Raw genomic sequence first — 26,923 nt, forward strand, 5'->3', positions numbered from 1 at the left:
CAAGAGAGAGAGAGAGAGGAACTGCACAGAAATTCTGATTTGAAATTGATTAACTGTACATTAACTTGCATTTCCAACACTTAACCACTACTAACTAAAACACATATTTACATAAAAGCCCCAATAAAACAAGAAATTATAAAATAAGTTAAATTAACCCCAAAGTAGTTAAATACACAAAAATAAACCTAAACATAACTGAACTTCTAAAATAGCTAGAGTTTTGCCAAACTAAAATACAAGCCCTAGCTATAATATAAACATCTAATGTTCTCCACTGGTGGTTCTCCATAGAACTCCCCTGAGAAAACTCAACCTCAAATTCTGAAATGGCGTGGTAGCTTTGACTCCATGAGTGGGAACAAAGTCAAACATGCAGACAGATCAAGTGGAGGCAAGATCTGCATTCATCATCAATCAACATTGAAGATCCTCCAACTGCAAGCACAATAGAAGGCTGCAATCCCCTCCGATAAAGTAACAAGTCTCTAAACAAGAAATCAATTTAATATCGAAATCTATTGACAGCTAAAGCAAATATGCATTTGGTCCATGTTCCAAAATGATGGACAATGTTTCACTAGCTTTGGTTAAGGAAACTGTAGAGGGAGAATATAAGAGGGATGGAGGCACAAGTTATTAAGGAGAAATAATCTCAAGGAGATTTTCAACAATAGGTTCCATGATTAAAGAATTTTCAACAAACTTTGAAGCAACCAATTGTTCCTCACTCTTTGGGTTAGAAATGTAAAATTGAGGTTGAAGAGCAAGGTCATTGACAAACATATATGTTCTGGTAGTTGGCAACTCATTTGGATGTTTATTGCAAGTCTCAACAACCAAGTTTGGGGACAAGCCAAGGTCCATCTTTGGCCTAGAGGCTCTACCAGTGTTTAAGGTCACTAAAGGCAAGTCTATCACATTATTTTGAGAAGATTCACAACTCAAGTCAGCTGAAGAATCAAAAAATTGTGCACTAGTAATATACAAATCATTTATGCAGTCATAATACTCGATGATGAAACAATTTAATGGGCACTAGTGATATTTGATAGCTTATCCTCACCAATTTGAGTTTTCTCTTGAACATCTTGGGAGGCTCTAGGAATACCCTGTGACCATGGAGAAATTGATCTAGACTCGTAAATTCTTTAAGATCCTGTGGTGTTATGAATTGGTAGTTGGAGAAATCTCTCAACTTCCAAAGCCATATGGGAAGCCTCAGGTAGAGTAGTGGGACATTTTCGAACATTCATATACCTTCTGATTTCATCCCTTAACTCTTTCTTAAGAAAAATTACCATTCTAAGTTCCTTACTAAGAGCACAATGATAAATGAGGTCTCCAAATTTAAGGGAAAAAATCAGAGATGCCAGAAAAAAGTTGCCCAAGACTGCATAGTTGGTCCAGTAATTTCTCCCTATAAGAATAGGGGGCATACTTTTCTCTTAACATACATTTCATTTCAGACCGGTTCTCCAAGACAATTTTTGACTCTTTCAACTTTTTTCCAATATTGATTTGCTAAACCAAGAAGTCTTGATTTAGCTAAGTAGATACTTAAGTGATCAGACAATCCATGCCAAATAAAAAAATTGTCAATGTCATCCAACCAATCTCGAAAGGCTGAGGACCTGAACGACCATCAAAATAAGGACATCTAGGTTAACCTTACCAAGTGTTGAGAATTGCCCACTAGCTGGGAACTAGATATGTGGAATCAAGTCATCATTTTCTTTCATTAAACCAAAGAGAAATATGGACCGATGCAAATTCAAACAAGTACCAATCAAAGTGATATTAAATCAATTTCTATGGAGGCCAAGTAGTGTAAGATTATGCAACCTTACTAAAGGTCCTTAGATGTTCCACGAATAAACTTGAAGAATGATTCTGTTACACTGAATTTGTCCTTCCAACTATATATATTGAAAACAACCAAAGTTGAATTCCTTTGGACCAACATCAAAATCTCATGAAGGCAGGCTAATTTGTCACAGCAAATCTCAAAATACAGCAGCTAGGCCTCAATCTGAATGCTGGAAGGCTTCAAAAATCAGAAATCTACTTTGGCAGTCCAAGATTAGGCTGAATTAGTCCTTAGAAATGAGAACCAAGCTTTGATCAATCAGTTGTCAATAATTAAAAAAAAATAAAAAATAAAAAATAAAAAAAAATAAATAAATAAATCTTCAAAATATCAAGAGAAAATCCAAAAAATCTTAGATGGAAGCAATATCTTGTATGTCTGGAAAATATAGGGGAAGTTCAGTAACAACCTCACATGCGTGGCTGGAACGTGGGACATTGGCAAGGGACCACAAGCAATGCTGTTCCGTCTGGTGGCAGATCAAGGGGTGGGGATCCCAGCGAGGGTGGTGGTGCAACAAGCGAACTGCAGGAAATTGGAGATTCAGAGGGGGAGCTGAACAGAAAAGTTTCAGCTGGCACGTGGGGGCTCTCCGGTGATTGGACAGTGATGAAATTTTGGAAGGTGGTGTTTCAGAAGGTTCAGCTTTTGATGGTGTGGGTGGTGTTGTTGCAAAGGGTGTTAGAATTTTCAGGGGTATGGCTGTAATATTTCTGGGAAGTTACAAATGAACAGTGGTTTAATCCCTGCAATTTTGAATGGCTGCATGGTGATCATGGTTTGCTCTGATATCAATTTGATGTAGGACAAGTATGGGAACAGAAATAGATTGAGAACTCTTCTTCTTCTTCTTCAAGAAGCAAGACAAATAGAGAATTCAGAAAAAGAACAGGGGAAAGAGACAGAATAATGGGGCAGAACAGAACAGAGATGGGGGAGGAAGAAGAAAAAAGAAGAGAACCTGTGGAGAGAGAGAGAGACTGCACAGCAGTTCTGATTTCAAAATGATTAACTGTACATTAACTTGCACTACTAACTAAAACACATATTTACATAAAAAGCCCCAATAAAACAAGAAATTATAAAATAACTTTAAAATAGTTAAATGCACAACATAAACCTATACTAACAAAACTTCTAAAGTAATCAGAGTTTTCCCAAACTAAAATACAAACCCTAGCTACAATATAAACATTTAAAGTTCTCCATCACATCTCTTACAAAGTCCACCCCATCTTCCTCTATTCATCAATCCTTATCATCTTGGTTCCTCCTTACACTTTACTCTCCACCTATCTATGATCTATCCAATCAAATTAAACTCTTTCATGCATTTTCCACATGCCCACTCACCCTTAAATGCCTCCATGCAGGTTCCAAGTGCCCCTCCAACGTGGAATTATGCACTTGCATGCCCCCTTGTTGGGAGAGATATCAACAAACAATCACAGCGGAATAATTCTTCTCCCTATATGCAAGCAAATATAGTGTATCTCTACTTTTATACGTGCTGAAAATAATAATAAAAATAATCAATCACACCAAGCCACAAGAACACAAGCAATTTTTACGTGGAAAACTTCTCTAGTGTGAGGAAGAAAAACCACAGGACCTAATCCAATTGAAACCTCCACTATCAACCATATAATGGGTACACCAAGTCTTCTCTAATCGCAATTAGAGGTTACAAATATATCTCATCAAGATATCAACAATCTTGGCAAATACAAAGAAAATTGGAGAGAATATACAAAAATCGCGGTTACTGTTCAAGCGCAAAAATCCCAACTCCCGAGCCCAGAATCCGATCTCCACCGTTCAGATTGTAGCTCCTTGAATCGTGAACCTCTCCTCCATATTTCAGCTCGATCGGACCACAGACGAAACGGGATCGGAGTCTTGATGAAATCTTGGCAGCATGAGAAAAATCACGTTTTTTTCTCTTTCTTTTTGAGAAGTGATGGCTCCTCCCTTCTCCCCACTCTTTTTATAACTTCCTTTAGGCTATCACACTAAAGGGCTGGGTTTTGGGCTTTTAATAAAGTCCACTTGGGCTTTCCTCCACATGGAAGGAAATAACTCCCTCTTTCGGACTATGTGGAGGGAATCGCCATCCCGGCGATCGAACAACAAACTTCAATTTTCTCCCTTGGTAGTGTCTTTGTCAAGATATCAGAACCATTATCATCAGTGCGAACCTTCTCAAGTTCCAGTAACTTATTGTTCAACGCATCTCTGATCCAATGGTATTGTACATCAATGTGCTTCGATCTTGCATGGAAACTAGAATTCTTAGCAAGATGAATAGCACTTTGGCTATCACAAAACAACACATACCTTTGCTGCCCGAAACCAAGTTCTCTCAAGAACTTCTTTGCCCATAGCAACTCTTTAGTCGCTTCTGTTGCTGCAATAAACTCTGCCTCTGTCGTAGAAAGAGTAATACACTTCTAAAGTCTCTATAGCTCCACCTGCAAAAGTTATCAAATAGCCCGAAGTAGACTTACGAGTATCCACATCCCCAGCCATATCTGCATCTGTGTAGCCAACTAACAATGGACATCCGTTTCCCAAACCAATTCTCAAACTAGAAGTGCCTCGAAGAAACCTCATGATCCACTTCACTGCATTCCAGTGCTCTCTTTCCGGATTTGACAAGAATTGGCTAACTACACCAACTGCATAGGCTATATCTGGTCTTGTGCAAACCATTGCATACATCAAACTTCCTACTGCTAAGACGTAAGGAACTCTTTCTAGATCTTCCTTTTCCTTATCTGTAGAAGGACATTCCTTTGTACTTAGTCTAAAGTATGCAAGGAGAGTTAACCACATTAGCTTTGTCCATATTGAACCTCTGAAGCACTTTCTAAATGTACTCCTCCAGTGACAAATATAACTTCTTGGCACTCCTGTCACGACTAATTCTTATGCCAAGAATTTTCTTTGCAGACCCCAAATCCTTCACAGCAAATGACTTACTCAATTGCTTCTTCAACTGGTCAATTCTTGAAGCATTCCTGCCAACAATCAACATGTCATCCACATAAAACAATAAGAAAATAAAATCATCATCAGAGAATTTCTAAACAAATACACAGTGATCAGAAGTTGTCTTCTTGTAGCCTTGCTCCCCTATAACAGACTCAAACTTCTTATACCACTGTCTTGGTGCTTGTTTCAAACCATATAGGTGTTTCTTCAGCTTGCACACATAATCCTCTTTCCCTTTCACTCTGAAACCCTCTGACTGCTTCATATAAATTTCTTCCTCCAAATCACCATGAAGGAAGGCAGTTTTCACATCCATCTGCTCAACTTCCAAGTCAAGACTAGCTACTAAGCGGAGTACTGTATGGATCGATGACATCTTTACAGTTGGAGAGAAGATTTCATCAAAGTCAATACCTTTTCTCTGACCAAACCCTTTTACAACTAGTCTAGCTTTGTACCATGGCCATGAAGAGAACTCATTTGGCTTCTTCTTGTAAATCCACTTGTTCTCCAAAGCTCTTTTTCCTTTAGGAGCTTCACTAACTCAAAGGTGTGGTTATCATGCAATGATTGCATCTCATCTTGCATGGCCTCAACCCACTCTGTCTTGTGTTCATCTTCCATGGCTTCTGCAAAACACTGGGGCTCTCCCTCGTCAGTCAATAACACATACTGTTCTGCTGAATACAGAGTGGAAGGATGTCGGTCTCTGGCTGACCTCCTAGATGGAATTTCTGGTGGAATCTCTGGCACTATCAACTGCTCATTAGTCTCAACATCTCCCTGAACCTGTAAGGGAACATCCACATCACCTTTACCCTCGTGGTCATCCTGAACATCATTCTCAACCTGAGCTGGAAAATTCTTTAAAGGAACTGGATCCACATCAGTCAAACTGTCACCCTGCTGAGACATAGATTTCTCTGCCTTCTCAATATCCTCAATCGCCTGATCTTCTACAAACACGACATCTCTGCTTCTCACAATTTTCTTCTCAACTGGATCATAAAACTTGTATCCAAACTCATCTAGACCGTAGCCAAGGAATATACACTGTCGCATTTTCTCATCAAGTTTGGACCTTTCATCTTTTGGAATATGCACAAATGCTTTACACCCAAAAACACGCAGATGATTATAGGAAACATCTTTACCTGTCCAAACTCGGTCTGGCACATCAAACTATAGAGGAACACAGGGTGTAGGATTCAACACATGAATAACAGTGCTCAATGCCTCCCCCTACAAGGATTTTGGCAACTAGGCTTGTGAAAGCAAACATCTCACTCTTTCATCCAGTGTTCTGTTCGTCCTTTCTGTTATGCCATTCAATTGAGGAGTTTTCGGAGGAGTCTTTTGATGCCGAATACCCTTGATGTCTGCAATACTCATCAAATGGACCAGAATACTCTCCACCGTTATCAGTTCGGATGCACCTCTATTTCTTCCCAGTTTGTTTCTCAACTAGGGCTTGAAATTGCTTGAACTCAGCCAATACTTGGTCTTTTGAATTCAAGGTATATACCCACAACTTCCTTGAATGATCATCTATGAAGGTCACAAAGTATCTGGAGCCACCAAGTGTTCTCTTCTTCATAGGGCCACACACATCCGAATGTACCAAATCCAGCATCTCTAACTTTCTCGAATGAGGGGAATTCTTGAAGGAAACTCTGCTATGCTTCCCTGACAAACAATGAGTACACATTTTCAAAAGTGTACTTTTTAGTCCACATAGCAGACTTTTCTTCCCCAGTAGAGCTAATCCTTTCTCACTCATGTGAGCTAGACTCTTGTGCCACAACTCTATTGTACCATTATTCTCCATTGCATTAACAATGTCGTTGGAGATCTTTGCTTGCAAAACGTACAATGCAAAGTGCTTCATACCTCGAGCCACAACCAGAGCACCCCTGGTGAGCTTCCACTGGCCATCACTGAAAGTGCTGCAGTACCCTTTGTTATCAAGTTTACCTACAGAAATCAAATTCAAACGAATGTCAGGAATATGCTTCACATCTCTAAAAACTAAACTTGTGCCATTATTTGTCTTCAGATACACATCCCCAATTCCAATGACTTTAACCAAGCCATCATTGCCCATCTTTATAGTTCCAAAATCACCAGATCTATAGGATGTACAGAGATCCTTCCAAGATGTAGCATGAATGGAGGCACTACTGTCAATCACCCAGCTGGTCTCATGGTATGCAACATTTATCATCTCATCATCATAAACAATGAGGAATTCTACAGGAGTGGAGGTAGCAACTCTATCATCACCATCTTTATCATCTCCATTCTTCGTTCCCTTCCCTTTCTCATTCTTGTTTTCTTTCTTCAATTGCCTGCAATATTTCTTGATGTGTCCCTTTTTCTCGCAATAATGACACTCAACATTTGCAAACTTGTTGGACTTGCTTCTGCTGTTATCTCTGTTCTTCGGATCTCTGCTCTTACTTCTCCCCCTTTTTCTGTAACCAAGATCCCTGATTGTGAAGAGGATCCCTGTGTTTTTCTTCTCATCTCTTCATTTAGCAAACAACTCTTAGCCATATCCATTGTGATTACACCTTCTGGAGTGGAGTTAAACAATGAAGTTTTGAGCGTCTCGTACGAATCCGGAAATGAACCAAGAAACCATAACCCTTGTATCTCATCATCAAACTTAATACCTATTCCAACCAACTCATTAATAATTCCTTGGAATGTATTCAGGTGATCAGATAAAGGAGTCTCGTCCTGGTGCCTCAAAGCCATCATTTGTTTAATCAGAAACAACTTATTATTTCTAGTCTTTCTAGCATATAACTGTTCAAGCTTACTCCATAAAGAACGTGCATTTGTCTCTCCACTAATATGGTTCAAAACATTATCATCTACCCACTGCCTGATATACCCACACACCTGTCGATGTAACAAAGTCCATTCCACATCAAACTTTTTTTCTGGTTTTTCAGCACTAAACACCGGTAAGTAATAATCTTTCACATAAAGAAGATCATCCATTTTTACTTTCCATATGTGATAATTTGAACCATTAAGATTAATCATTCTACTCGTATTTGCTTCCATAACTCAAACTGCCAACCTGACAATCTGTCAATCGGGCTCTGATACCACTTTTTGGGAGAGATATCAACAAACAACCACAACAGAATAATTTTTCTCCCTATATGCAAGCAAATATTGTGTATCTCTACTTTTGTACGTGCTGAAAATAATAATAAAAATAATCAATCATACCAAGTCACAAGAACACAAGCAATTTTTACGTAGAAAACTTCTCCAGTGTGAGGAAGAAAAACCACAGGACCTAGTCCAATTGAAACCCCCACTATCAACCAAATAATGGGTACTCCAAATCTTCTCTAATCGCAGTTGGAGGTTACAAATATATCTCAACAAGATATCAACAATCTTGGAAAATACAAAGAGAATTGGAGAGAATATACCAAAATCGCGGTTACCGTTCACGGGCAAAAATACCAACTCCCGAGCTTAGAATTTAATCTCCAACGTTCAGATTGTAGCTCCTTGAGTCGTGAACCTCTCCTCCAAATTTCACCTTGATCGGACCACAAACGAAATAGGATCGGAGTCTTGATGAAATCTGGGCAGCATGAGAAAAATCATGTTTTTCTCTCTTTCTTTTGAGAATTGACAGCTCCTCCCTTCTCCCCGCTCTTTTTATAACTTCCTTTATCACACTAAAGGGCTGGGCTTTGGGCTTTTAATAAAGCCCACTTGGGCTTTCCTCCACATGGAAGGAAATAACCCAACACCCTTCACTTGCTCACTCACTAGGGCTGTTCACAGTTTGGGTATCCGAACCGAACTTGTTTTTACCGAACCGAACCATTCCCATCAGTTTGCATATTTTCTGAACTGAAACCAAACGAATACTTCAGTTAACCAACAGCACGGTTAACCGACGGTTCGGTTCGGATAACCGATTCGAACCAAAAAACAATTGTGCAATAAATTGAAGACTGAAAAATAGAGAGCTAACCCAGATCTGCAAATTTTAAGGTGAAGAGGAGCTTGACGGCAATCATGGAGAGGTCGATCTCGTCAGAGTAGTTGGCAAGGCGACAAGGCGAAGGAGGAGGAGTGGCAGAATGGCTTGGCATCGTCGCAGCCTCACAGGCAGTCGCATTGCAAAGAATGGCGACGGAGAGGCCAGATCTGCAAGTATTTTATGATGAACTGATGAGGGACTTGAGGACAGCGATGGAGAGGTCGAGTTGTATGAGTAGTCGGCGAGGTGGAGGAGGAGAAGATAGCGGAAGGGCTTGGCATCATCGCAGATGGTAGCATTGTGGTCTCGTGGAGGGCGACAGCAAAGATTTGAGGGGCTGTAGGGGTGGTGGCTGCTGCCTGCTGTTGGAGCTTGGAGGTTGGAGAGTGGATAGAATGAAAAGAGAAGAAGGGAGCTAGGGTTTGCTGTTTAATTTTTCTTTTCTTCTTTTTAGTTTTGATTTAGTATGATTAGCCTCACAGTATGTTTAACTAAACTACTCAAAAAATAAATACATGTGTCTTCATTTTCAATTTAAAACATTGTATTATTATATATATTTATATTAATATAGTAATATATTTATACGCATTATATATAATATTATTGGTTTGGTTCGGATAACCGTCGGTTTGGGATCAATACAAACCAATAACCAAAAACCGTAAAAAATCTGAACCGAAGCCAAACCAAACAAATCGGTTAACAGAATTTTAGGTTTGGTTTCTCGGATCAGTTCGGGTTTCAAATATTTTTTAACTACCCTACCACTCACCCTCCTCCATGCTCCCATTCCCATTGAATTTGAACTCCTCCAAGCAATCTCCACCTGCTCACTGCAACATAAACTAGTCCATGTAATCTTCACATGCCCACTTCACCTTGAACTTGGACTCTTCCATATACTCTACATGTCTGTCCAATCTAGGGCTCCTCCAAGCAACAACCAAGGTCCACTCTACTATTCTTTTCCTTTCATTGCTCCCATCCTCTCAACCTCCTTCTTTATCTCATGTGTCTTTTGCCAATCTGCTACCTTTCTCTTTTGATCCTTCGAGGATTCAACTTCATGTCGACTTACCCATTTCCTCTACGCCTACCAGCATTCTTCCCATGGTGACTCAGGCCAAGGTACGTGCAAATCAACACACGTGTCTTAATTTCATCACATAATTCTCTTGATATTGAACCCACATGCTACAGTCAGGCTTCAAAATGCTCACTTGCCATGCATGAGGAATGTATTAATGTTTAATGACACATGGTTTGCACCTCCATCCTCTTCCTATAACATGATTGGATATGAACAAGTTTTTTATATTACTCAGAAACACGATGAGTCAGTTGATTGTGACAAGAAGTGCCTCCTCGCTGAAGGATTTAGTTAGGAAGAAGGCTTTGACTATACTGACACATTCAGCCCCATTGTCAAGTCTACGACTATTCGCAATGTTGCAGTTTCAAAAGATTGGATAATTGGATTTCAAAAATGCCTTTCTCCTGAAGATTTATCTGAAGTGATAACAAAGAATCATATTAAAAGAAGAAAGGAGAGAAAAATAAAATAAAAATGAAAAAAATTGAGGAGAACAAAGAGAAAACAGCTAAACAAAAAGAAAATAAATACAAGACAATTCTAATAAAGTATCACTAACCAATCCTTCCGTAGGTCTTCCAAAGAAACACAGAAATAATCCATTTTCCAAGCACCAAAGGGATGCAAGGAAGACCACTCTCAACTACTTTAAAGAGTCTAGCATTTCTTTGTAGCCAAATGCACTAAATAATAGCCAGAACAGTACAATGCAACAAAATTTTGCTGTCTTTCCTCTTATCATAACCTGAAAATGTAATGCTTCCTTATTTTATTTGCCTTGACTTTGGAACTGGCATGCTTGTTCTCGTCTATGAGGATGATATTTTGGTTATCATTAACCCATCTTCGAGCATTTCCAAGTTAACTTATGTGCTACATGAAGTTTTAATGCTCAAAAGATCTAGGTTCCCTTCATTACCTTAATGTCATAAAGGCCAATCAGGGTGACCCTAGACTTCTTTTACTATGCACTTGTGAAAAAACTTTTGATCTTCTTTCTTCAATAAAAATGCATGAAGCCAAAGCCTGAGCTACATCGATGGCTACTTTACTGTGTATCCAAATCTTCTGGTGAAGCCTTCTACAACCCCTCTTTATTGGAGCTGGGTCAGGGATTTAGAATATGTGATTACCCAACCTGAGGCTGCCTTTGTGGTTAACAGATTATGCACTGGCAAGCAGCATAGTGCGCTCTGCCATCTCCATGGCACCACTCACTATGGCTTACATCTTCAGTCATCTAACAGTTTTGCTCTGCAAGTACTCAGACTCCAATTGGGCTGGTAGTCCCAAGGGTCACCAATCTCTAACTGGTCATTGTGTCTTTTTTAGAAACAATCTTCTTACATTTGACACTTACTGCATAGACGCAAAATGTTGTCACCCTTACAAGCTCACACTGCAGTGGGACTATCCTGGGTTCAAAGCCTACTTTGTGAACATCATGTTTGCCTTTCCTGTACTCTTGTCATCATGTGTGATAACTTGGCCACCATTTATTTAAGAGAAAATCTGGTTCCTCATCCTCATGCTATGCACGTTGAACTTGACATTCATTTTGTGAGAAAGAAAGTTGTCCGAAAAGATTTGTTGATTTGCCATATTTCTACAGTTGATGAAGTGGCAAATATTTTGACTAAACAGCCATCTTCTAGGTGGGGTTACGGCTGCAAATGAACCAAGTCACTCACAAGCAGCTCAAGAGCTTGGTTCAGTAACAGCTCAAGCTCATTTATTATCCAAATGAGCATGTCCTAAACCCAATTTTTAGGCTTAGTTTGTGATCAAACCGAGCGTGAGCACAATCAGGTTCGACTTGTTTCGGATTGTAAGCAGCTTGCTAACTGACTTGAATGGGTTCGTTTATTGGACTCGTTAAGGGGAGTTCGGTATTGAACTCATTAATAGGCTTGATGACCCACTCCCAAGAGTCTAAGGGCCCAATCGCCCAAAGAGAAAGGCACAAATCTCAACCCAAACAAAATAGGTGAATGAAACTATTATTATTAGGTCATTTATAAAATTTTAGCCAGAGCTTGAGCCCAAGCCCAAGCCCAAGCCCAAGCCCAAGCCCAAGCCCAAACCAAGCCAACAAATGAGTAGATCCCAAGCTCAAGCCTGAGCCAATATTTTTAATCTCGATTCAAGCTCCAGCTCGACTTTCTGAGCTCAAACTAAGCCAAGCCCAAGCTTGAGCCTGAGCCGAGCGCCCACTCTACCAAGTCGAGTCTGAGCATGCTAAAGCACAGCTTAACTCGGCTCATTTGCAACCCTAGGCGGGGTTCAAGCCTCTTCGAGACAAGATCCTCATGGCTTCCATGCTGGTTTTCATGCTCTTGGGGCTCCCATGGTGGAGGAGAGGGGGGGCAGGTCGAGGAGGGTGCACGTTAGTGTTAAGCCTTATCAACCTCTCATCCATAACAAAGCAAATATTTTAATTTCATCTTTGTGTTATTATTTTATCCCCACATATCTGCACATATCATTGTGCAATGCATAATTATAAATATCATACACAACATGTATTATGGGTGTGGAGAACCACTCTTAATTTAGTGTTTCTTGATTCTTCTCTTTTATATCGTGGAATTAAACTTATAAGTCATACGATGAAACTATGGGAAAGGGTAGTTGAACAAAGGTTAAGGTTAGAAATGAAAATCTCAGAAAATCAATTTGGTTTTATGCCTAGGAGATCTACTACAGAAGCTATTTATCTTTTAAGAAGATTAATGAAAAAGTTTAGGGAAAAGAAGAGGGACTTGCATATGATATTTATTGACCTTGAGAAAACATATGATAGGATACCTAGGCAAGTTCAATGGTGGGTTTTAGAAAAGAAAAAAAAAGGGTATATGTTGTAGGTATACCAATGTCATTAAGGATATGTACGATGGAGTAATGCCTAGTGTAAGGACTATAGATGGAGAAACTAGAGAATTTCCAATTACCATAGGTGTACATCAAGGATCTGCTTTAAGTTCTTATCTTTTTGCTTTAGTGATGGACCAATTGACTGGGACTATTCAAAAGAAGGTTCCATGGTGTATGTTGTTTGCAGATGATATTGTATTAATTAAAGAAACTAGGGACGGAGTAGAGGCTGAGTTAGAATTATGGAGAAAAGCTTTGGAATCTAGAGGCTTTAGGATAAGTAGAAATAAAACAAAATATATGAAATGTAATTTTAGTAATGATAAGAGGAATATTGGAGACAAAGTTAAACTTGATGATGAAGAAATAAATAGCACTTGTAAATTTCGATACCTTGGATCTATCATGCAAGCTGAAGGAGAAATTGAAGATGATGTAATGCATAAAGTTAAAGCAAGTTGGGTAAAATGGATAAGTGCTTCAAGTGTGCTATATGATCGTAGAATACCCTTAAAAATGAAAGGGAAGTTTTATAGGACAACTATAAGACTAGCTATGCTATATAGATTGGAATGTTGCGCAACAAAGAAACATAATATCCAAAAAGTAAAAGTTGCCGAGATGAGAATGCTTAGATGGATGATTGGTATAACATTGAAAGATAAATTAAGGAATGAACATATTCATGGTAAGTTAGGTGTAGCTCCTATAGAAGATAAAATAAAGGAGGTATGACTCAGATGGTATGGACACTTGCAACGTAGACCAGATAGTGCACCTGTGAGGAAAAGTGACTTAATTACTGTAGGGGACAGTAGAAGGGGTAGGGGTAGACCTAAAATAACTTGGGAAGAGATTGTGAGTAAGGTTTTAATATCCTTGAATCTATCAAAAGAAATGGTCCATGATCGCATAAATTGGCAGAAAAGGATTCATATAGCTGACCCCACTTAGTGGGAGTAAGGCTTGGTTTTGTTGTTGTTGTTGTTGTTGATTCTTCTCTTTTATACAAAATTGTGGTATATAGGAATCTTAAAAAATTCAAAGTGTGAAAGTAGTAAGTGGATACTTATAAATTAGGAACCATAACCAAATGTGGTAAAGAGAGTGATAAAGTAGAAACATTAGATCACAAATTGGTCTAAAAGCTTATTGTGGGCTAATAATGTATATCAAGCCTTAAGCTCAAATACCAAAATCCCCCCTTATCCTGAAATATCCTACAAAAAATACCGCTGAGATATATTTGTTGGCTTATTTCCTTCCATATGGAGGAAAGCCCAAGTGGGCTTTATTAAAAGACCAAAGCTCAGCCCTTTAGTGTGATAACTTAAAGGAAGTCATTAAAAGAGAGGGGAGAGGGGAGGAGCCGCCACTTTTCAAAAGAAAGAGAGAAAAACGTGTTTTTTTTTTTTCTCATACTGCTCAGATTTCATCAAGACTCTGTTCCCGCTTCGTCCGTGGTCCGATCGAGCTGAAATTTGGAGGAGAGGTTCACAACTCAAGGAGCTACAATCTGAATAGTGGAGATTGGATTTTGAGCTCGAGAGTTGGGATTTGTGCCCATGAACAGTAACCGTGATTTTGGTATATTCTCTCCAATTCTCTTTGTATTTGCCAAGATTGATGACATTTTGATGAGATATATTTGTAGCCTCTAATTGTAATTAGAGAAGACTTTGTGTACCCATTATTTGGTTGATAGTGGAGATTTCAACTAGACTAGGTCCCATGGTTTTTCTTCCTCACACTGGAGAAGTTTTCCACATAAAAAATTGTTTGTATTCTTGTGGCTTGATGTGATTGATTATTTTTATTATTATTTTCAGCACATATAAAAGTAGAGATACACTATATTTGCTTGCATATAAGGAGAAGAATTATTTCGCTGTAGTTGTTTGTTGATTTTTCTCCCAACAAAGTGGTAACAGAGTCAGGTTGACAGATTGCCAAGTTGGCAGTTTGAGTTATTGCAGCAAATACGAGTAGAATGATTAATCTCAATGGTTCAAATTATCACATATGGAAAGGAAAAATTGAGGATCTTCTTTATGTGAAAGATTATTACCTACCGGTGTTTAGTGCTAAAAAACCAGAAAAAAAAGTCTGATGTGGAATGGACTTTGTTACATCGATAGGTATCTGGGTATATCAGGCAGTGGGTAGATGATAATGTTTTGAACCATATTAGTGGAGAGACAAATGCACGTTCTCTATAAAGTAAGCTTGAACAGCTATATGCTAGAAAGACTGGAAATAATAAATTGTTTCTGATTAAACAAATGATGACTTTGAGGTACCAGGACAAGACTCCTTTATCTGATCACCTGAATACATTCCAAGGAGTTATTAATCCGTTGGCACGAATGAGTATTAAGTTCGATGATGAGATACAAGGGTTATGGTTGCTTGGTTCATTACCGGACTCGTGGGAGATGCTCAGACCTTCATTGTCTAACTCCGCTCCAGGAGGTGTAATCACAATGGATATGGTCAAGAGTTATTTGCTAAATTAAGAGATAAGAAGAAAAACATAGGGATCCTCTTCACAATAAGAGATCTTGGTTATAGAAAAGAGGGGGAGAAGTAGGAGCAGAGGTCCGAAAAATAGAGATAACAATAGAAGCAAGTCCAACATGTTTGCAAATGTTGAGTGTCATCACTGCGGGAAAAAGGGACACATCAAAAAATATTGTAGACAATTGAAGAAAGAAAACAAGAATGAGAAAGGGAAGGGAACAAAGAATGGAGATGACAAAGATGGTGATTGATAGAGTTGCTACCACCACTCTTGCAGACTTCCTCATTGTTTATGATGATGAGATGATAAATGTTGCATACCATGAGACCAGTTGGGTGATTGACAGTGGTGCCTCCATTCATGCTACATCTCGGCATGATCTCTCATCCTATAGATCGGGTGACTTTGGAACTGTAAAGATGGGCAATGATGGCTTGGTTAAAGTCATTGGACTTGGGGATGTGTATCCGAAGACAAATAATGGCATGAGTTTAGTTCTCAAAGGTGTGGAGTATATTCCTGACATTCGTTTGAATTTGATTTCTGCAGATAAACTTGATGACGAAGGGTATTGCAGCACTTTTAGTGACGGCCAGTGGAAGCTCACCAAGGGTGCTATGGTTGTGGCTCGAGGCATGAAGCACTCTGCACTATACGTTCTGCAAGCAAAGATCTCCAACGAAATTGTTAATGCGATGGAGGACAATGGTTCAACAAAGTTGTGGCACAAGAGACTGGCTCACATGAGTAAGAAAGGATTAGCTCTACTGGGGAAGAAAGTCTACTATGTAGACTGAAAAGTACACTTCTGAAAAGGTGTATTCATTGTTTGTCAAGGAAGCAGAGCAAAATTTCCTTCAAGAATTCCCCTCATTCGAGAAAGTCAGAGATACTAGATTTGGTACATTCAGATGTGTGTGGCCCTATGAAGACGAGAACACTTGGTGGCTCCAGATACTTTGTGACCTTCTATAATGCCCCAGAAGATAATATGAATGGAGGTGTAGAAAAAAATAATAATAAATAAATAAATATTTAGGATTAATTATTATTAAATTGAATTAATTAAATTAAGTAATATGGAGGTTAATATTATTATAATAATATATATTATATATAAGTATATAATATATATTATAACTTATTAATCTTCCTGAAGCATCTGAATTGCAGAGAAGGAATTCCCCCCCCCCACTAGCGTCGTCTCTCACTTTTTCTGTTTCGTCTCTCTCTCCTCATCTCCTCTTCCACTCTCCTTGATTTCATCAGCCAAAAGGGTGCAGATTAAAAAACAGAAGGTACCCCTGGGTTCCATTCTCCACCACCGACATTTCTATCGGAGTGGATTTGTCGTAGGAGCGACGTAGGTATATCTCCTGAGGTAAGGTAAATTCTCACTCTTACATCGATTTTTCTTAAATATTAAGCCAAATTGACGATCGAACACCACCACGAGAATTTAGGGATAATTCTCTACAAGTCTAGTGGAGCGGATTTCTCGTGGGGTCGTCGTAGGCATAGCCTCAAAACTAGGATGAGGGGGTTATTTAGAGATTAATTGTTATTTAATTAATGTAAATTTGGAAATGTTAGAATATTGGTCATTCTGGGGTTGAACTAAAATTATTGAATTCAGGGTTCGGGTGAGCGCCGCGGGTATGACTTCGGGATCCCTGCAGGCGTAGTTCAGGAAACCAAGTAAGGGGAATAAATTATAACAGTATTTGTTGAGAATTATTGACCGAGAAATTATGTGAAAACGAAATATGATATTTTGCCTGAAATTATTATGATATGATTATCAGATAAAAATTGTGTGGCATATGAGTTATACTGAGAACATGTTTGAATTGGGTTGTGTGATCTGCATGAAGAAAATGCGAATATGATGTAAATATATATACTGAAAGGTTTTGTATAGAGATGATTTAAAAGAAACCCAGTGCTATGTAAACACTGAGCTGAAACAAAATGAGAATTGTTTTATTGCAAAACAATGAAAATAATATATGTATATGTATAGTGAAGAGTTTTCTAAGAAATGACGAAAAGAGAAACATGGATATATATATATATATATTGGAAAAATAATGAAATGTTTTCTTGAGAAATGCTAAAATGTGTGAAATGATATATATATTAGTATGAGATGAAATGTGAATATTAAAAATGGGAATATTGCAATGTAAATTATGCAATATGAATATTGAAATGTGGAAATTGAAATGTGATTTCTGAAATGTGAATACTGAATTGGGAATGATGAATGTAAATACTAGGAAATGTGAACATTGCAAAGTGCGAAAGCTGCAATGGGATCATTGAAATGTAATTAATGAAATGCCAAAACCGCATAATGATTGTGGGTATGTGGTAATGATAACCCTGACGAATGGATATGGAAACCCTAATGATGGGTAGTGATATTGAGCACAGTACTGTTGCTAGTGGTGATAGTGCAACCATACGGACTCTTGGAGCATGTGGCATGACAGTCGACTGAGTCGTTTAGTAGAGTTGTTGTGCCTCCTGAGTCCAGATCAGGGCTATAGGCCGGCCAATCGTACTACAGACGTGGGATATGTGATATGATATTTTGATCTAACCAGGTCGGCCAACCGTGGTTAGATCCAGCCTTCGAGCCGCACAACCCTGACCATGGGAAGAAACATGGCTTGGAAAAGAGATCTTCAAGGCAGCCATGAGTTACAGACGTAATATTGGTACTGGGAATCAAGGATACTCATGTGCTGGATAGTAAAATGGATATGTGTGAGTTAATAACATAAATAATTGAGACAAAGTAAAACTTTCCGCCTGAGGGCTTACTGAGTAAGGTGAGTGCCCTGATAAGTATCAATTGTAGTCAAACCCGAGTTAATCAGGTAAGTTTACAAACGACATCAGAGCAGAGGGGAGCTGCATATGTGGGCGTGCAATCTCCCCTATCCTCAGAAACTTCGCTAATAAATAAGGGTTGTGTAAGAATGAATTTGAGAAATAGCTTTAAAGTTTATAAAAGCTGGTGTTTTATATCTATATGATTATGAGCATATATGTCAGTGTATTTTCTTAGATAAATTGATGATTTGAAAAGTAAAATATGTTAAAACTAAACTCACATGCTGTAAATAATTTATTTCGTCTTACTGAGACGTGCCTCACCCAAATTATCTAAACTTTTCAAGAAATAGAAACACACAAGAGATAGAGCTCCATGTTAGTAGGAAGCTGAGACCCTGATATACAGGGTCAGTTTTTAGACTAGGGAGGTGTGATTCCCCTAGGGTTGTATTCCTTTTAGGTATGAGATAGATATATATGTATATAGATATTGATACTCTGAGTATTGTATTCTGAATGGTATGTACATTATGTATTCTGCTGTTAGGTTAATATAAATAAAATGTTTGTTTACCCGGTACCCAATGCGGGTCGGGTAATGTGAGTGGCATCAGAGTTGTTGACGTGGCCGATGTGATGTTTGATGTGTATCATTTAATTATTATTGTAAAAAAAATGGTATGAAAATCGGGGCGTCACACCTTCATAGATGATCATTCAAGGAAGTTGTGGGTATATACCTTGAATTCAAAAGACCAAGAGTTGGATGAGTTCAAGCAATTTCAAGCCCTAGTTGAGAGACAAACTGGGAAGAAACTGAGGTGCATTCAGACTGATAATGGTGAAGAGTATTTTGGTCCATTTTATGAGTATTGCAAACAATAGGGTATTCGGCATCAAAACACAACTCCAAAAACTCCTCAGTTGAATGGCATAGTAGAAAGGATGAACAAAACACTGGTTGAGAGAGTGATACGTTTGTTTTCACAAGCCCAGTTGCCAAAATCCTTTTGGGGGGAGGCATTGAGCACTGTTGTTCATGTGTTGAATCTTACACCCTGTGTTCCTCTACAGTTTGATGTGTCAGACCGAGTTTGCATAGGTAAGGATGTTTCTTATAATCACCTACGTGTTTTTGGGTGCAAAGCATTTGTGCATATTCCAAAAGATGAAAGTCCAAACTTGATGAGAAAACGCGACAATGTATATTCCTTGGCTACGGTCAAGATGAGTTTGGATACAAGCTTTATAATCCAGTTGAGAAGAAAATTGTGAGCAGCAAAGATGTCATGTTTGTAGAAGATCATACGATTCAAGATATTAAGAAGGCATAGAAATCTATGTCTCAACAGGGTGACAGTTTGACTAATGTGGATCCAGTTCCTTTGAAGAATTTTCCATCTCAGGTTAAGAATGATGTTCAGGATGACCACCAAGGTAAAGGTGATGTGGATGTTCCCTTACAGGTTCAAGGAGATGTTGAGACTGATGAGTAGTTGACAGTGCCAGAGATTCCACCAAAGATTCCATCCAGGAGGTCTACCAGAGACCAACATCCTTCCACTCGGTATTCAGCAGAACAGTATGTGTTATTGACTGACAGGGGAGAGCCCCAGTGTTTTGTAGAAGCCATGGAAGATGAACACAAGACAGAGTGGGTTGAGGCCGTGCAAGATGAGATGCAGTCATTGCATGATAACCACACCTTTGAGTTAGAGAAGCTACCTAAAGAAAAAAAGGCTTTGGAGAACAAGTGGATTTACAAGAAGAAGACAAATGAGTTCTCTTCACGGCCATGGTACAAATCTAGATTGGTTGTAAAAGGGTTTGGTCAGAGAAAAGGTATTGACTTTGATGAGATCTTCTATCCAATTGTAAAGATGTCATCAATCCGTACAGTACTCAGCTTAGTAGCTAGTCTTGACTTGGAAGTTGAGCAGATAGATGTGAAAATTGTCTTCCTTCATGGTGATTTGGAGGAAAAGATTTATATGAAGCAGACAGAGGGTTTCAGAATGAAAGGGAAAGAGGATTATGTGTGCAAGCTGAAGAAAAGCCTATATGATTTGAAACAAGCACCAAGACAGTGGTACAAGAAGTTTGAGTCTATTATGGGGGAGCAAGGCTACAAGAAGACAACTTCAGATCACTGTGTATTTGTTCAAAAATTCTCTAATGATGATTTTATATTTTTACTGCTTTATGTGTATGACTTGTTGATTGTTGGCAGGAATGCTTCAAGGATTGACCAGTTGAAGAAGCAATTGAGTACGTCATTTGCTATGAAGAATTTGGGGCTAGCAAAAATAATTCTTGGCATAAGAATCAATCGTGATAGAAGTGCCAAGAAGTTATATTTGTCACAAGAGGAGTACATTGAGAAAGTACTTCAAAGGTTCAATATGGACAACGCTAAAGTGGTCAGCTCTCCTCTTGCTACCCACTTCAGACTGAGTACAAAGGAATTTCCTTCTACAGATAATGAAAAGGAAGACATGGAAAGAGTTCCTTACGCCTTAATAGTAGGAAGTTTGATGTATGCAATGGTTTACACAAGACCAAATATAGCCTATGCATTTGGTGTAGTTAGCCGATTCTTGTCAAATTCGGGAAGAGAGCATTGGAATGCAGTGAAGTGGATCATGAGGTCTCTTCGAGGCACTTCCGGTTTGAGACTTGGTTTGGGAAACAAACAACCACTGTTAGTTGGCTACACAGATGCAGATATGGCAGGGGATGTGGATACTCGTAAGTCTACTTCGGGTTGTTTGATCACTTTTGTAGGTGGGGTTGTAGCTTGGCAATCAAGACTTCAGAAGTGTAATGCTCTTTCTATGACAGAGGTAGAGTTCATTGCAGCAACAGAAGCGACTAAAGAGTTTCTATGGGCAAAGAAGTTCTTGAGAGAACTTGGTTTCAAGCAGCAGAGGTATATGTTGTTTTGTGATAGCCAGAGTGTTATTCATCTTGCTAAGAATTCCAGTTTCTATGCAAGATCAAAGCACATTGATGTACGATACCATTGGATCAAAGATGCGTTGAACGATAAGTTACTGCAACTTGAGAAGGTTCACACTAATTATAATGGTTCTAATATGTTGACAAAGACACTACCAAGGGAGAAGCTTGAAATTTGTTGTTCGATCGCCGAGATGGCGATTCCCTCCACATAGTCGGAAAGGGGGAGATTTGTTGGGTTTCCTTCCATGTGGAGAAAAGCCCAAATGGGTTTTATTAAAAGCCCAAAACCCAGCCCTTTAGTGTGATAACCTAAAAGAAATCATAAAAAGAGAGGGGAGAGGGGAGAAGCCGCCACTTTTCAAAAGAAAGAGAGAAAAACATGTTTTTTTTTTTTTTTTCTCATACTGCCCATATTTCATCGAGACTCCGATCCCGTTTCGTCCGTGGTCCAATCAAGCTGAAATTTGGAGGAGAGGTTCACGACTTAAGGAGCTACAATTTGAACAATGGAGATCGAATTTTGAGCTCGGGAGTTGGGATTTGTGCCCGTGAAGAGTAACCACGATTTTGGTATATTCCCTCCAATTCTCTTTGTATCTGCCAAGATTGATGACATCTTCATAAGATATATTTGTAACCTCTAATTGTGATTAAAGAAGACTTTGTGTACCCATTATTTGGTTGATAGTAGAGATTTCAACTGGATTAGGTCCCGTGGTTTTTCTTCCTCACACTAGAGGAAGTTTTCCACGTAAAAAATTGCTTGTGTTCTTATGGCTTGATGTGATTGATTATTTTTCTTATTATTTTCAGCACGTATAAAAGTAAAGATACACTATATTTGCTGCATATAGGGAGAAGAATTATTCCGTTGTGATTATTTGTTGATATCTCTCCCAACAAATATATTGTTGAGAATTCCACTTGTGAGCTTGTCCCACATTGAAAAATTTGAATTGATGATGAGGGCTTATATACATGGTTGGGCCTAAGACCCAATAAGCTTAAACTTTTGGATCAAGTTGGTGTTCACCCATGCGTATCAAGCCCACTCATGGGCTCTTCCGTTGCTAACAAGTGGTATCAGAGCCGACGGTTCGTAATTCTGGGTGAGCGACATCATAAAAGTCGAGACATGAAACTAATTCTCCTGACATGCTAACTGTTGGAGGACCAAGTGTGTGACTGAGGCCAATAAGGATCATCTAGGCCTGAGATGGATCCGAATAGGGTCAAGACGTGGGAGGTAGGATTGGTTCGAAGGCACGTGGTATGTAATCCAAGGCACGTAAGGCACCAATGGTAAGGTCCACTTGAGCAACTATTGGGGAATTGGGCTTACTCCCATAAGGGAGACGGTTTCCGTTTGAGGGGGAATAGTTGAAACTCACAAGTGAGGGGGAGATTGTTGAAAATTCCACTTGTGAGCTTGTCCCACATTAGAAAATTTGAGTGGATGATGGGGGCTTATATACATGGTTGGGGCCAAGACCCAATAGGTTTAACCTTTTGGGTCAAATTGGTGTTCACCCATGTGTATCAAGCCCACCCATGAGCTTCTCCGGTGCTAACAATATTTGCTATTACAAAATATTGTGGTAAATAGGAATCCTAAACAATTCAAAAAGGAGAGAAAGAAGCTGCCAGTGGATAATTATAAATGGGTAAACATAACCAAATGCAATATATGAAGGGATAAAAAGAAGTAAGGAGCTCAACCATAATTGTTAACAAAGAGACAAACTATAGGTCAGCTATTAAAATGGAGAAAATGCAGCAGAATGGCTATTACAGCACAGACATCAGGCTATTTACATTTTTTTAATATAATGTTTCTTGCAATTGCAAACTTAACTTAGAGCGCTTTGTGTTATGTTTATCAAAGAACTTCCTGATGCCTACAAGTTCAGGTACTAGATACTCTAGCTTATACCTTTCTCATTAAATGCGCAATAGACTATTCTGATTAAGAAAATGAAAAGAGTAAGCCTTGTTCTTCCAGCAAAGATTGAAATCCGAAGGGTAAACCATCACTAATTAGCAGACCATTAAAGACATGGAGACCATCGGCATAAGTTACAGCACCACCTTCAGAATTTCATAAAACAAAAACTTTGGTTCACACTATCATTTGTACGACAAGAACCACCATTTCCTTGCACGAACACAGATGAGTTTGTCCACGAAGCCACGTAAAAATACCATTAAACTATCCAATCACGGCCAAATATTCTAAACACTAATTAATTGTTAATACTAAAGCTTGCAAAATGGATATGGAAATTAAACCGTTAAGCATATAATTAGACAATTTTTACAACTCAATGAAAGCGCATTAGAAACCAAATGAATAAATAAAAAATACCGGCATGTTTTCGATCCTTGGGGGTTCCAGAATTCGTCAGAACTTCGAGATCCACGAGGCTCATCGACATGAGTCCCAAAGTGAGTCCAGACATCAACCCAGCGAACAAAACCAACAACACGATTATAGCTATGTAAATGAAAAACTCCGACCCGCAACATCTATACTCAACCGCCATTCAGTCCCTTCCCGCCCTCTTCCTCCTGCCGAGAGGCTTTGACAATAAAAGAAAAAAGAAATCCAACTAGACTCAGTTAAACAAACACCAACCAAAGCTCAAGAACTTCCATCGCCAACGTAATCTCCAAAAACAAGCTCCAGAAGAGAAAAGAACGTCAGCTACAAAAACAATTCCTCAGAAACTCAAATTCCAGATTCCATTTTCTTCGAGAGAAACATAAAAACAGAGAAGCGATTTTAAAGAATTGTATCCAACTTCAAAAACTCTCAACAATCCTTCCACAGGAAGAATCCGCGGCGTTGAGACATGGACACGAGGTTGAGACGATCACGGGAGCAACGAGTACGAAGGGAAAACTCGGAAACATAACGGAATTGTCCGAGCAGTGATTCGCCGACTGTCAAGCGAGGAGATTTTCCCGGCAAAAATGCCACGAGAGCGTTTATAATTATAGCGTGCCTGAGTGCGACGTGTGTGACTGTCAGTCTATAAAAACCGGGAAAAACGGAGTAGCCAGATTTCCCACGTTTATGATTTTATGCAAATCTCGTTACTTAAAATAACAAAATTTGATTGTCACGCATCTTTGCCAAATTTGGTCTGATATTTAAATTTCGCTACATCTCGTACCCGGAGTAGCAAAATTTTCTATGCACCTATTTATTAGTTTTTACTTTATTATTTATTTATTAATGATTAATTAAATTATTTTCTGAATTATTTGAGCGAAGAATCAGTTATTAATTTAAATTTTCACATATAATAAATTACAGTTCATAATTTAGTTAAAAATATTTGTTTATCAATAATTAATATAACAGTTATACACTATAAATATACACTAATTATATTTAATTAAATAGGAAAATCTTCTATTATTTTATTGAATAGGAAATATTTAAATATTAATTGAAAATAATTAATATTTAAATAATTTAACATGTTTCAAATAGAGCTTCTGCTTCTTCTGTTGCCGCTGTCTCTAGCACAAAGAAAGCTGTTGATTCTGTTGCTCAAGAAGTTGTTGCTGCTGCTGGCGTTGTCAGCATAAATATTTATAAAAGCATAATGCTTCTTTTATTCTCTTTCGGTTCTCTTTTCGTTCTCATGTTTTCTTTTACCATTATTAATTTTTTTTTTCTTTGACAATGAGTTTCAGTGATACTGTTCCCTTTGATGGAGTTAGGATCTTAATTTCCGCATTTCTGACATTTCCTATTTTGGGTTTGTTCCTCTCTCCCTTTCTCTCTCTCTCTCTCTCTCTCTCTCTCTCTCTCTCTCTCTCTCTCTCTCTCTCTCTCTCTCTCTCTCTCTCTCTGTTTCTGTTCCACCATTTTCCTTATAAATTCTAATGTCATTTTTATTTTGCTGATATGGGTGTTTCGATTTTTTTTTGTTAAGGGTTAACTATTCTTTTATAAATTGTAGAGAAAATTGAAATGATGAATAGTAGAGAATAAAATCTTGAAATGATGAATGGTCCTAAGAGAGAAGTTCGTTCAAACACGTGTGCAGACCACCATATTGGGTGATTTCGAATAATCGGTGTTTCATTTGATACATTACACGTAATCTCCATCCACAATCGTGGTCCTTATACCTAGCAACCCATAAATCTGGGTTAGATCGCACGACATGGAAGTTGTGGTAGGTTTGAGCGTGATACATTCACACTGCTGCGATCAACTAATCCTTCGACTCAAAGAGCATCCCCCTACTCAACTTAGAGGATTCATCCCAATGAGTTACGCATATAGGAAGCTCATCCACCGCAGTTAAATCTGCAGCATCTAGGTCAATATGTTCGTACATCGGAGGCTCGTCCTTGAATTGGGCGTCGAACGTTGCATCATCCGTGTCATGGGGGGGTGGGTTCACATCATCGGGGGCCTCATTTAACCCTTCGCCCATTTCTTGCTCGTACGTGTCTTCATCTTCAAGATGAACATCGTTCATAATGTTCATGCCCTCGTCCAATGCGTCGTTCGCAATGGGGAACAACAATGATGGTCCCTCTGTTGGGACGTCTTCGCAACCTCCCCACGGATACGTGTCAAGAACAGGTGCTTCTTACGCTGGCGGCTCGAATGACGATCCCGAATATTCGTTAAGATTGACACTAGGCATACCACCAACCTCTGCACTCACATCGAGATGACGTGTTTGTTGGATGTCTTCCTCAACTTCATCCAAATGCTCGGCAGGCGGCTCTAGCTTCCTAGCCGCGATTACACCCATTTGAGGAATGGTTTCGACATATAATTGCACTGTTAAATAAGTCTCACCTACGTAGTGTGCGTTTAAGACAATGCGCAGATCATAATCATCATATATGGGAACAGTCTCGTAGAGAGCTGTATTATTCAACTCTTGCAAAGGGTATCTTGCAGTCATCCGCAATGCATATTGATCTGGAACAATATGCAAATATTTATATATCTTCGTATATAATTTATTTAATTTACACCTATGGCCAATTCGAATTGGTCGAACTGGCGGACTACTATAACTAACACCATCTGCTCCAATTATAATGTCCCCCCTATATACAATAATATCATCACCGAAGCACTGCTTGAGTTTTCCGCCATTTAGATCAGCGATTGGGAAATAAAAAAGACCTACGCAAATCAGGAAAGTAAATCATTCAAGATAAATTTCAGAGTGTCCAAAAGACAATTGCTGCAAGTATTATTCAAGACCAAACTAGAAATGTCAAAATTAATTTTCAATCTCTATTAACAAGAAGTAGAAGCGTAGGTCAATCTTCAAGATCAAACATAACAAAAGACTTAGGAAGAAAAAGTATTTCAAGTGTTTATACTGAACCCAATAGGTATTACAAACTTAAAGGAATAAATTTCGAACTAGAAGTTCCTCAGGGATATTACTCTGAAGAGTCCAATTCACCAACAATGTCTCAAGCCTTAGATGAAGAACAACAAGAAGCCTTAAAAGAAGAAGGTCAAAGAAGAAATTTATTAACAATAAATAAAATTTTCGAACCAAACATGGAAGTATTAAGAGATGATTATAAGCATAGATTGAATAAGAAAAATAGAGATGAATTTTTTGAAAAAACAACAAGGAAGAAAGAGAAAAAATAAGAGAAGATTAGTTAGAAGAAATGCAGAAAACTCAAAGAGATATCTTATTTTTGACGTATGTAAAGAATAGGCAAGCTATGAATGTTGTT

The 26,923-nt window shown here is 38.6% G+C and overlaps 1 protein-coding gene across 2 annotated transcripts in view; it reads right to left on the reverse strand.

The window, feature by feature from the left end:
* LOC131164048 (DUF21 domain-containing protein At2g14520-like) overlaps positions 1 to 24,152 on the reverse strand; it is an 89,273-nt gene extending 65,121 nt beyond the window's left edge. Inside the window, exon 1 of one of the 2 annotated variants that reach the window (XM_058120975.1) lies at positions 23,547 to 24,152. In XM_058120975.1, the coding sequence (XP_057976958.1) occupies positions 23,547 to 23,724 (178 nt within the window). In that variant the 5' untranslated portion in view covers positions 23,725 to 24,152. The remainder of the gene's footprint in view (positions 1 to 23,546) is intronic. The other variant, XM_058120977.1, reaches the window with a different exon arrangement.
* Positions 24,153 to 26,923: the final 2,771 nt, after the last annotated feature.

Source organism: Malania oleifera, chromosome 9, assembly GCF_029873635.1.
Source record: "Malania oleifera isolate guangnan ecotype guangnan chromosome 9, ASM2987363v1, whole genome shotgun sequence".
Taxonomy (NCBI): Eukaryota; Viridiplantae; Streptophyta; class Magnoliopsida; order Santalales; family Ximeniaceae; genus Malania; species Malania oleifera.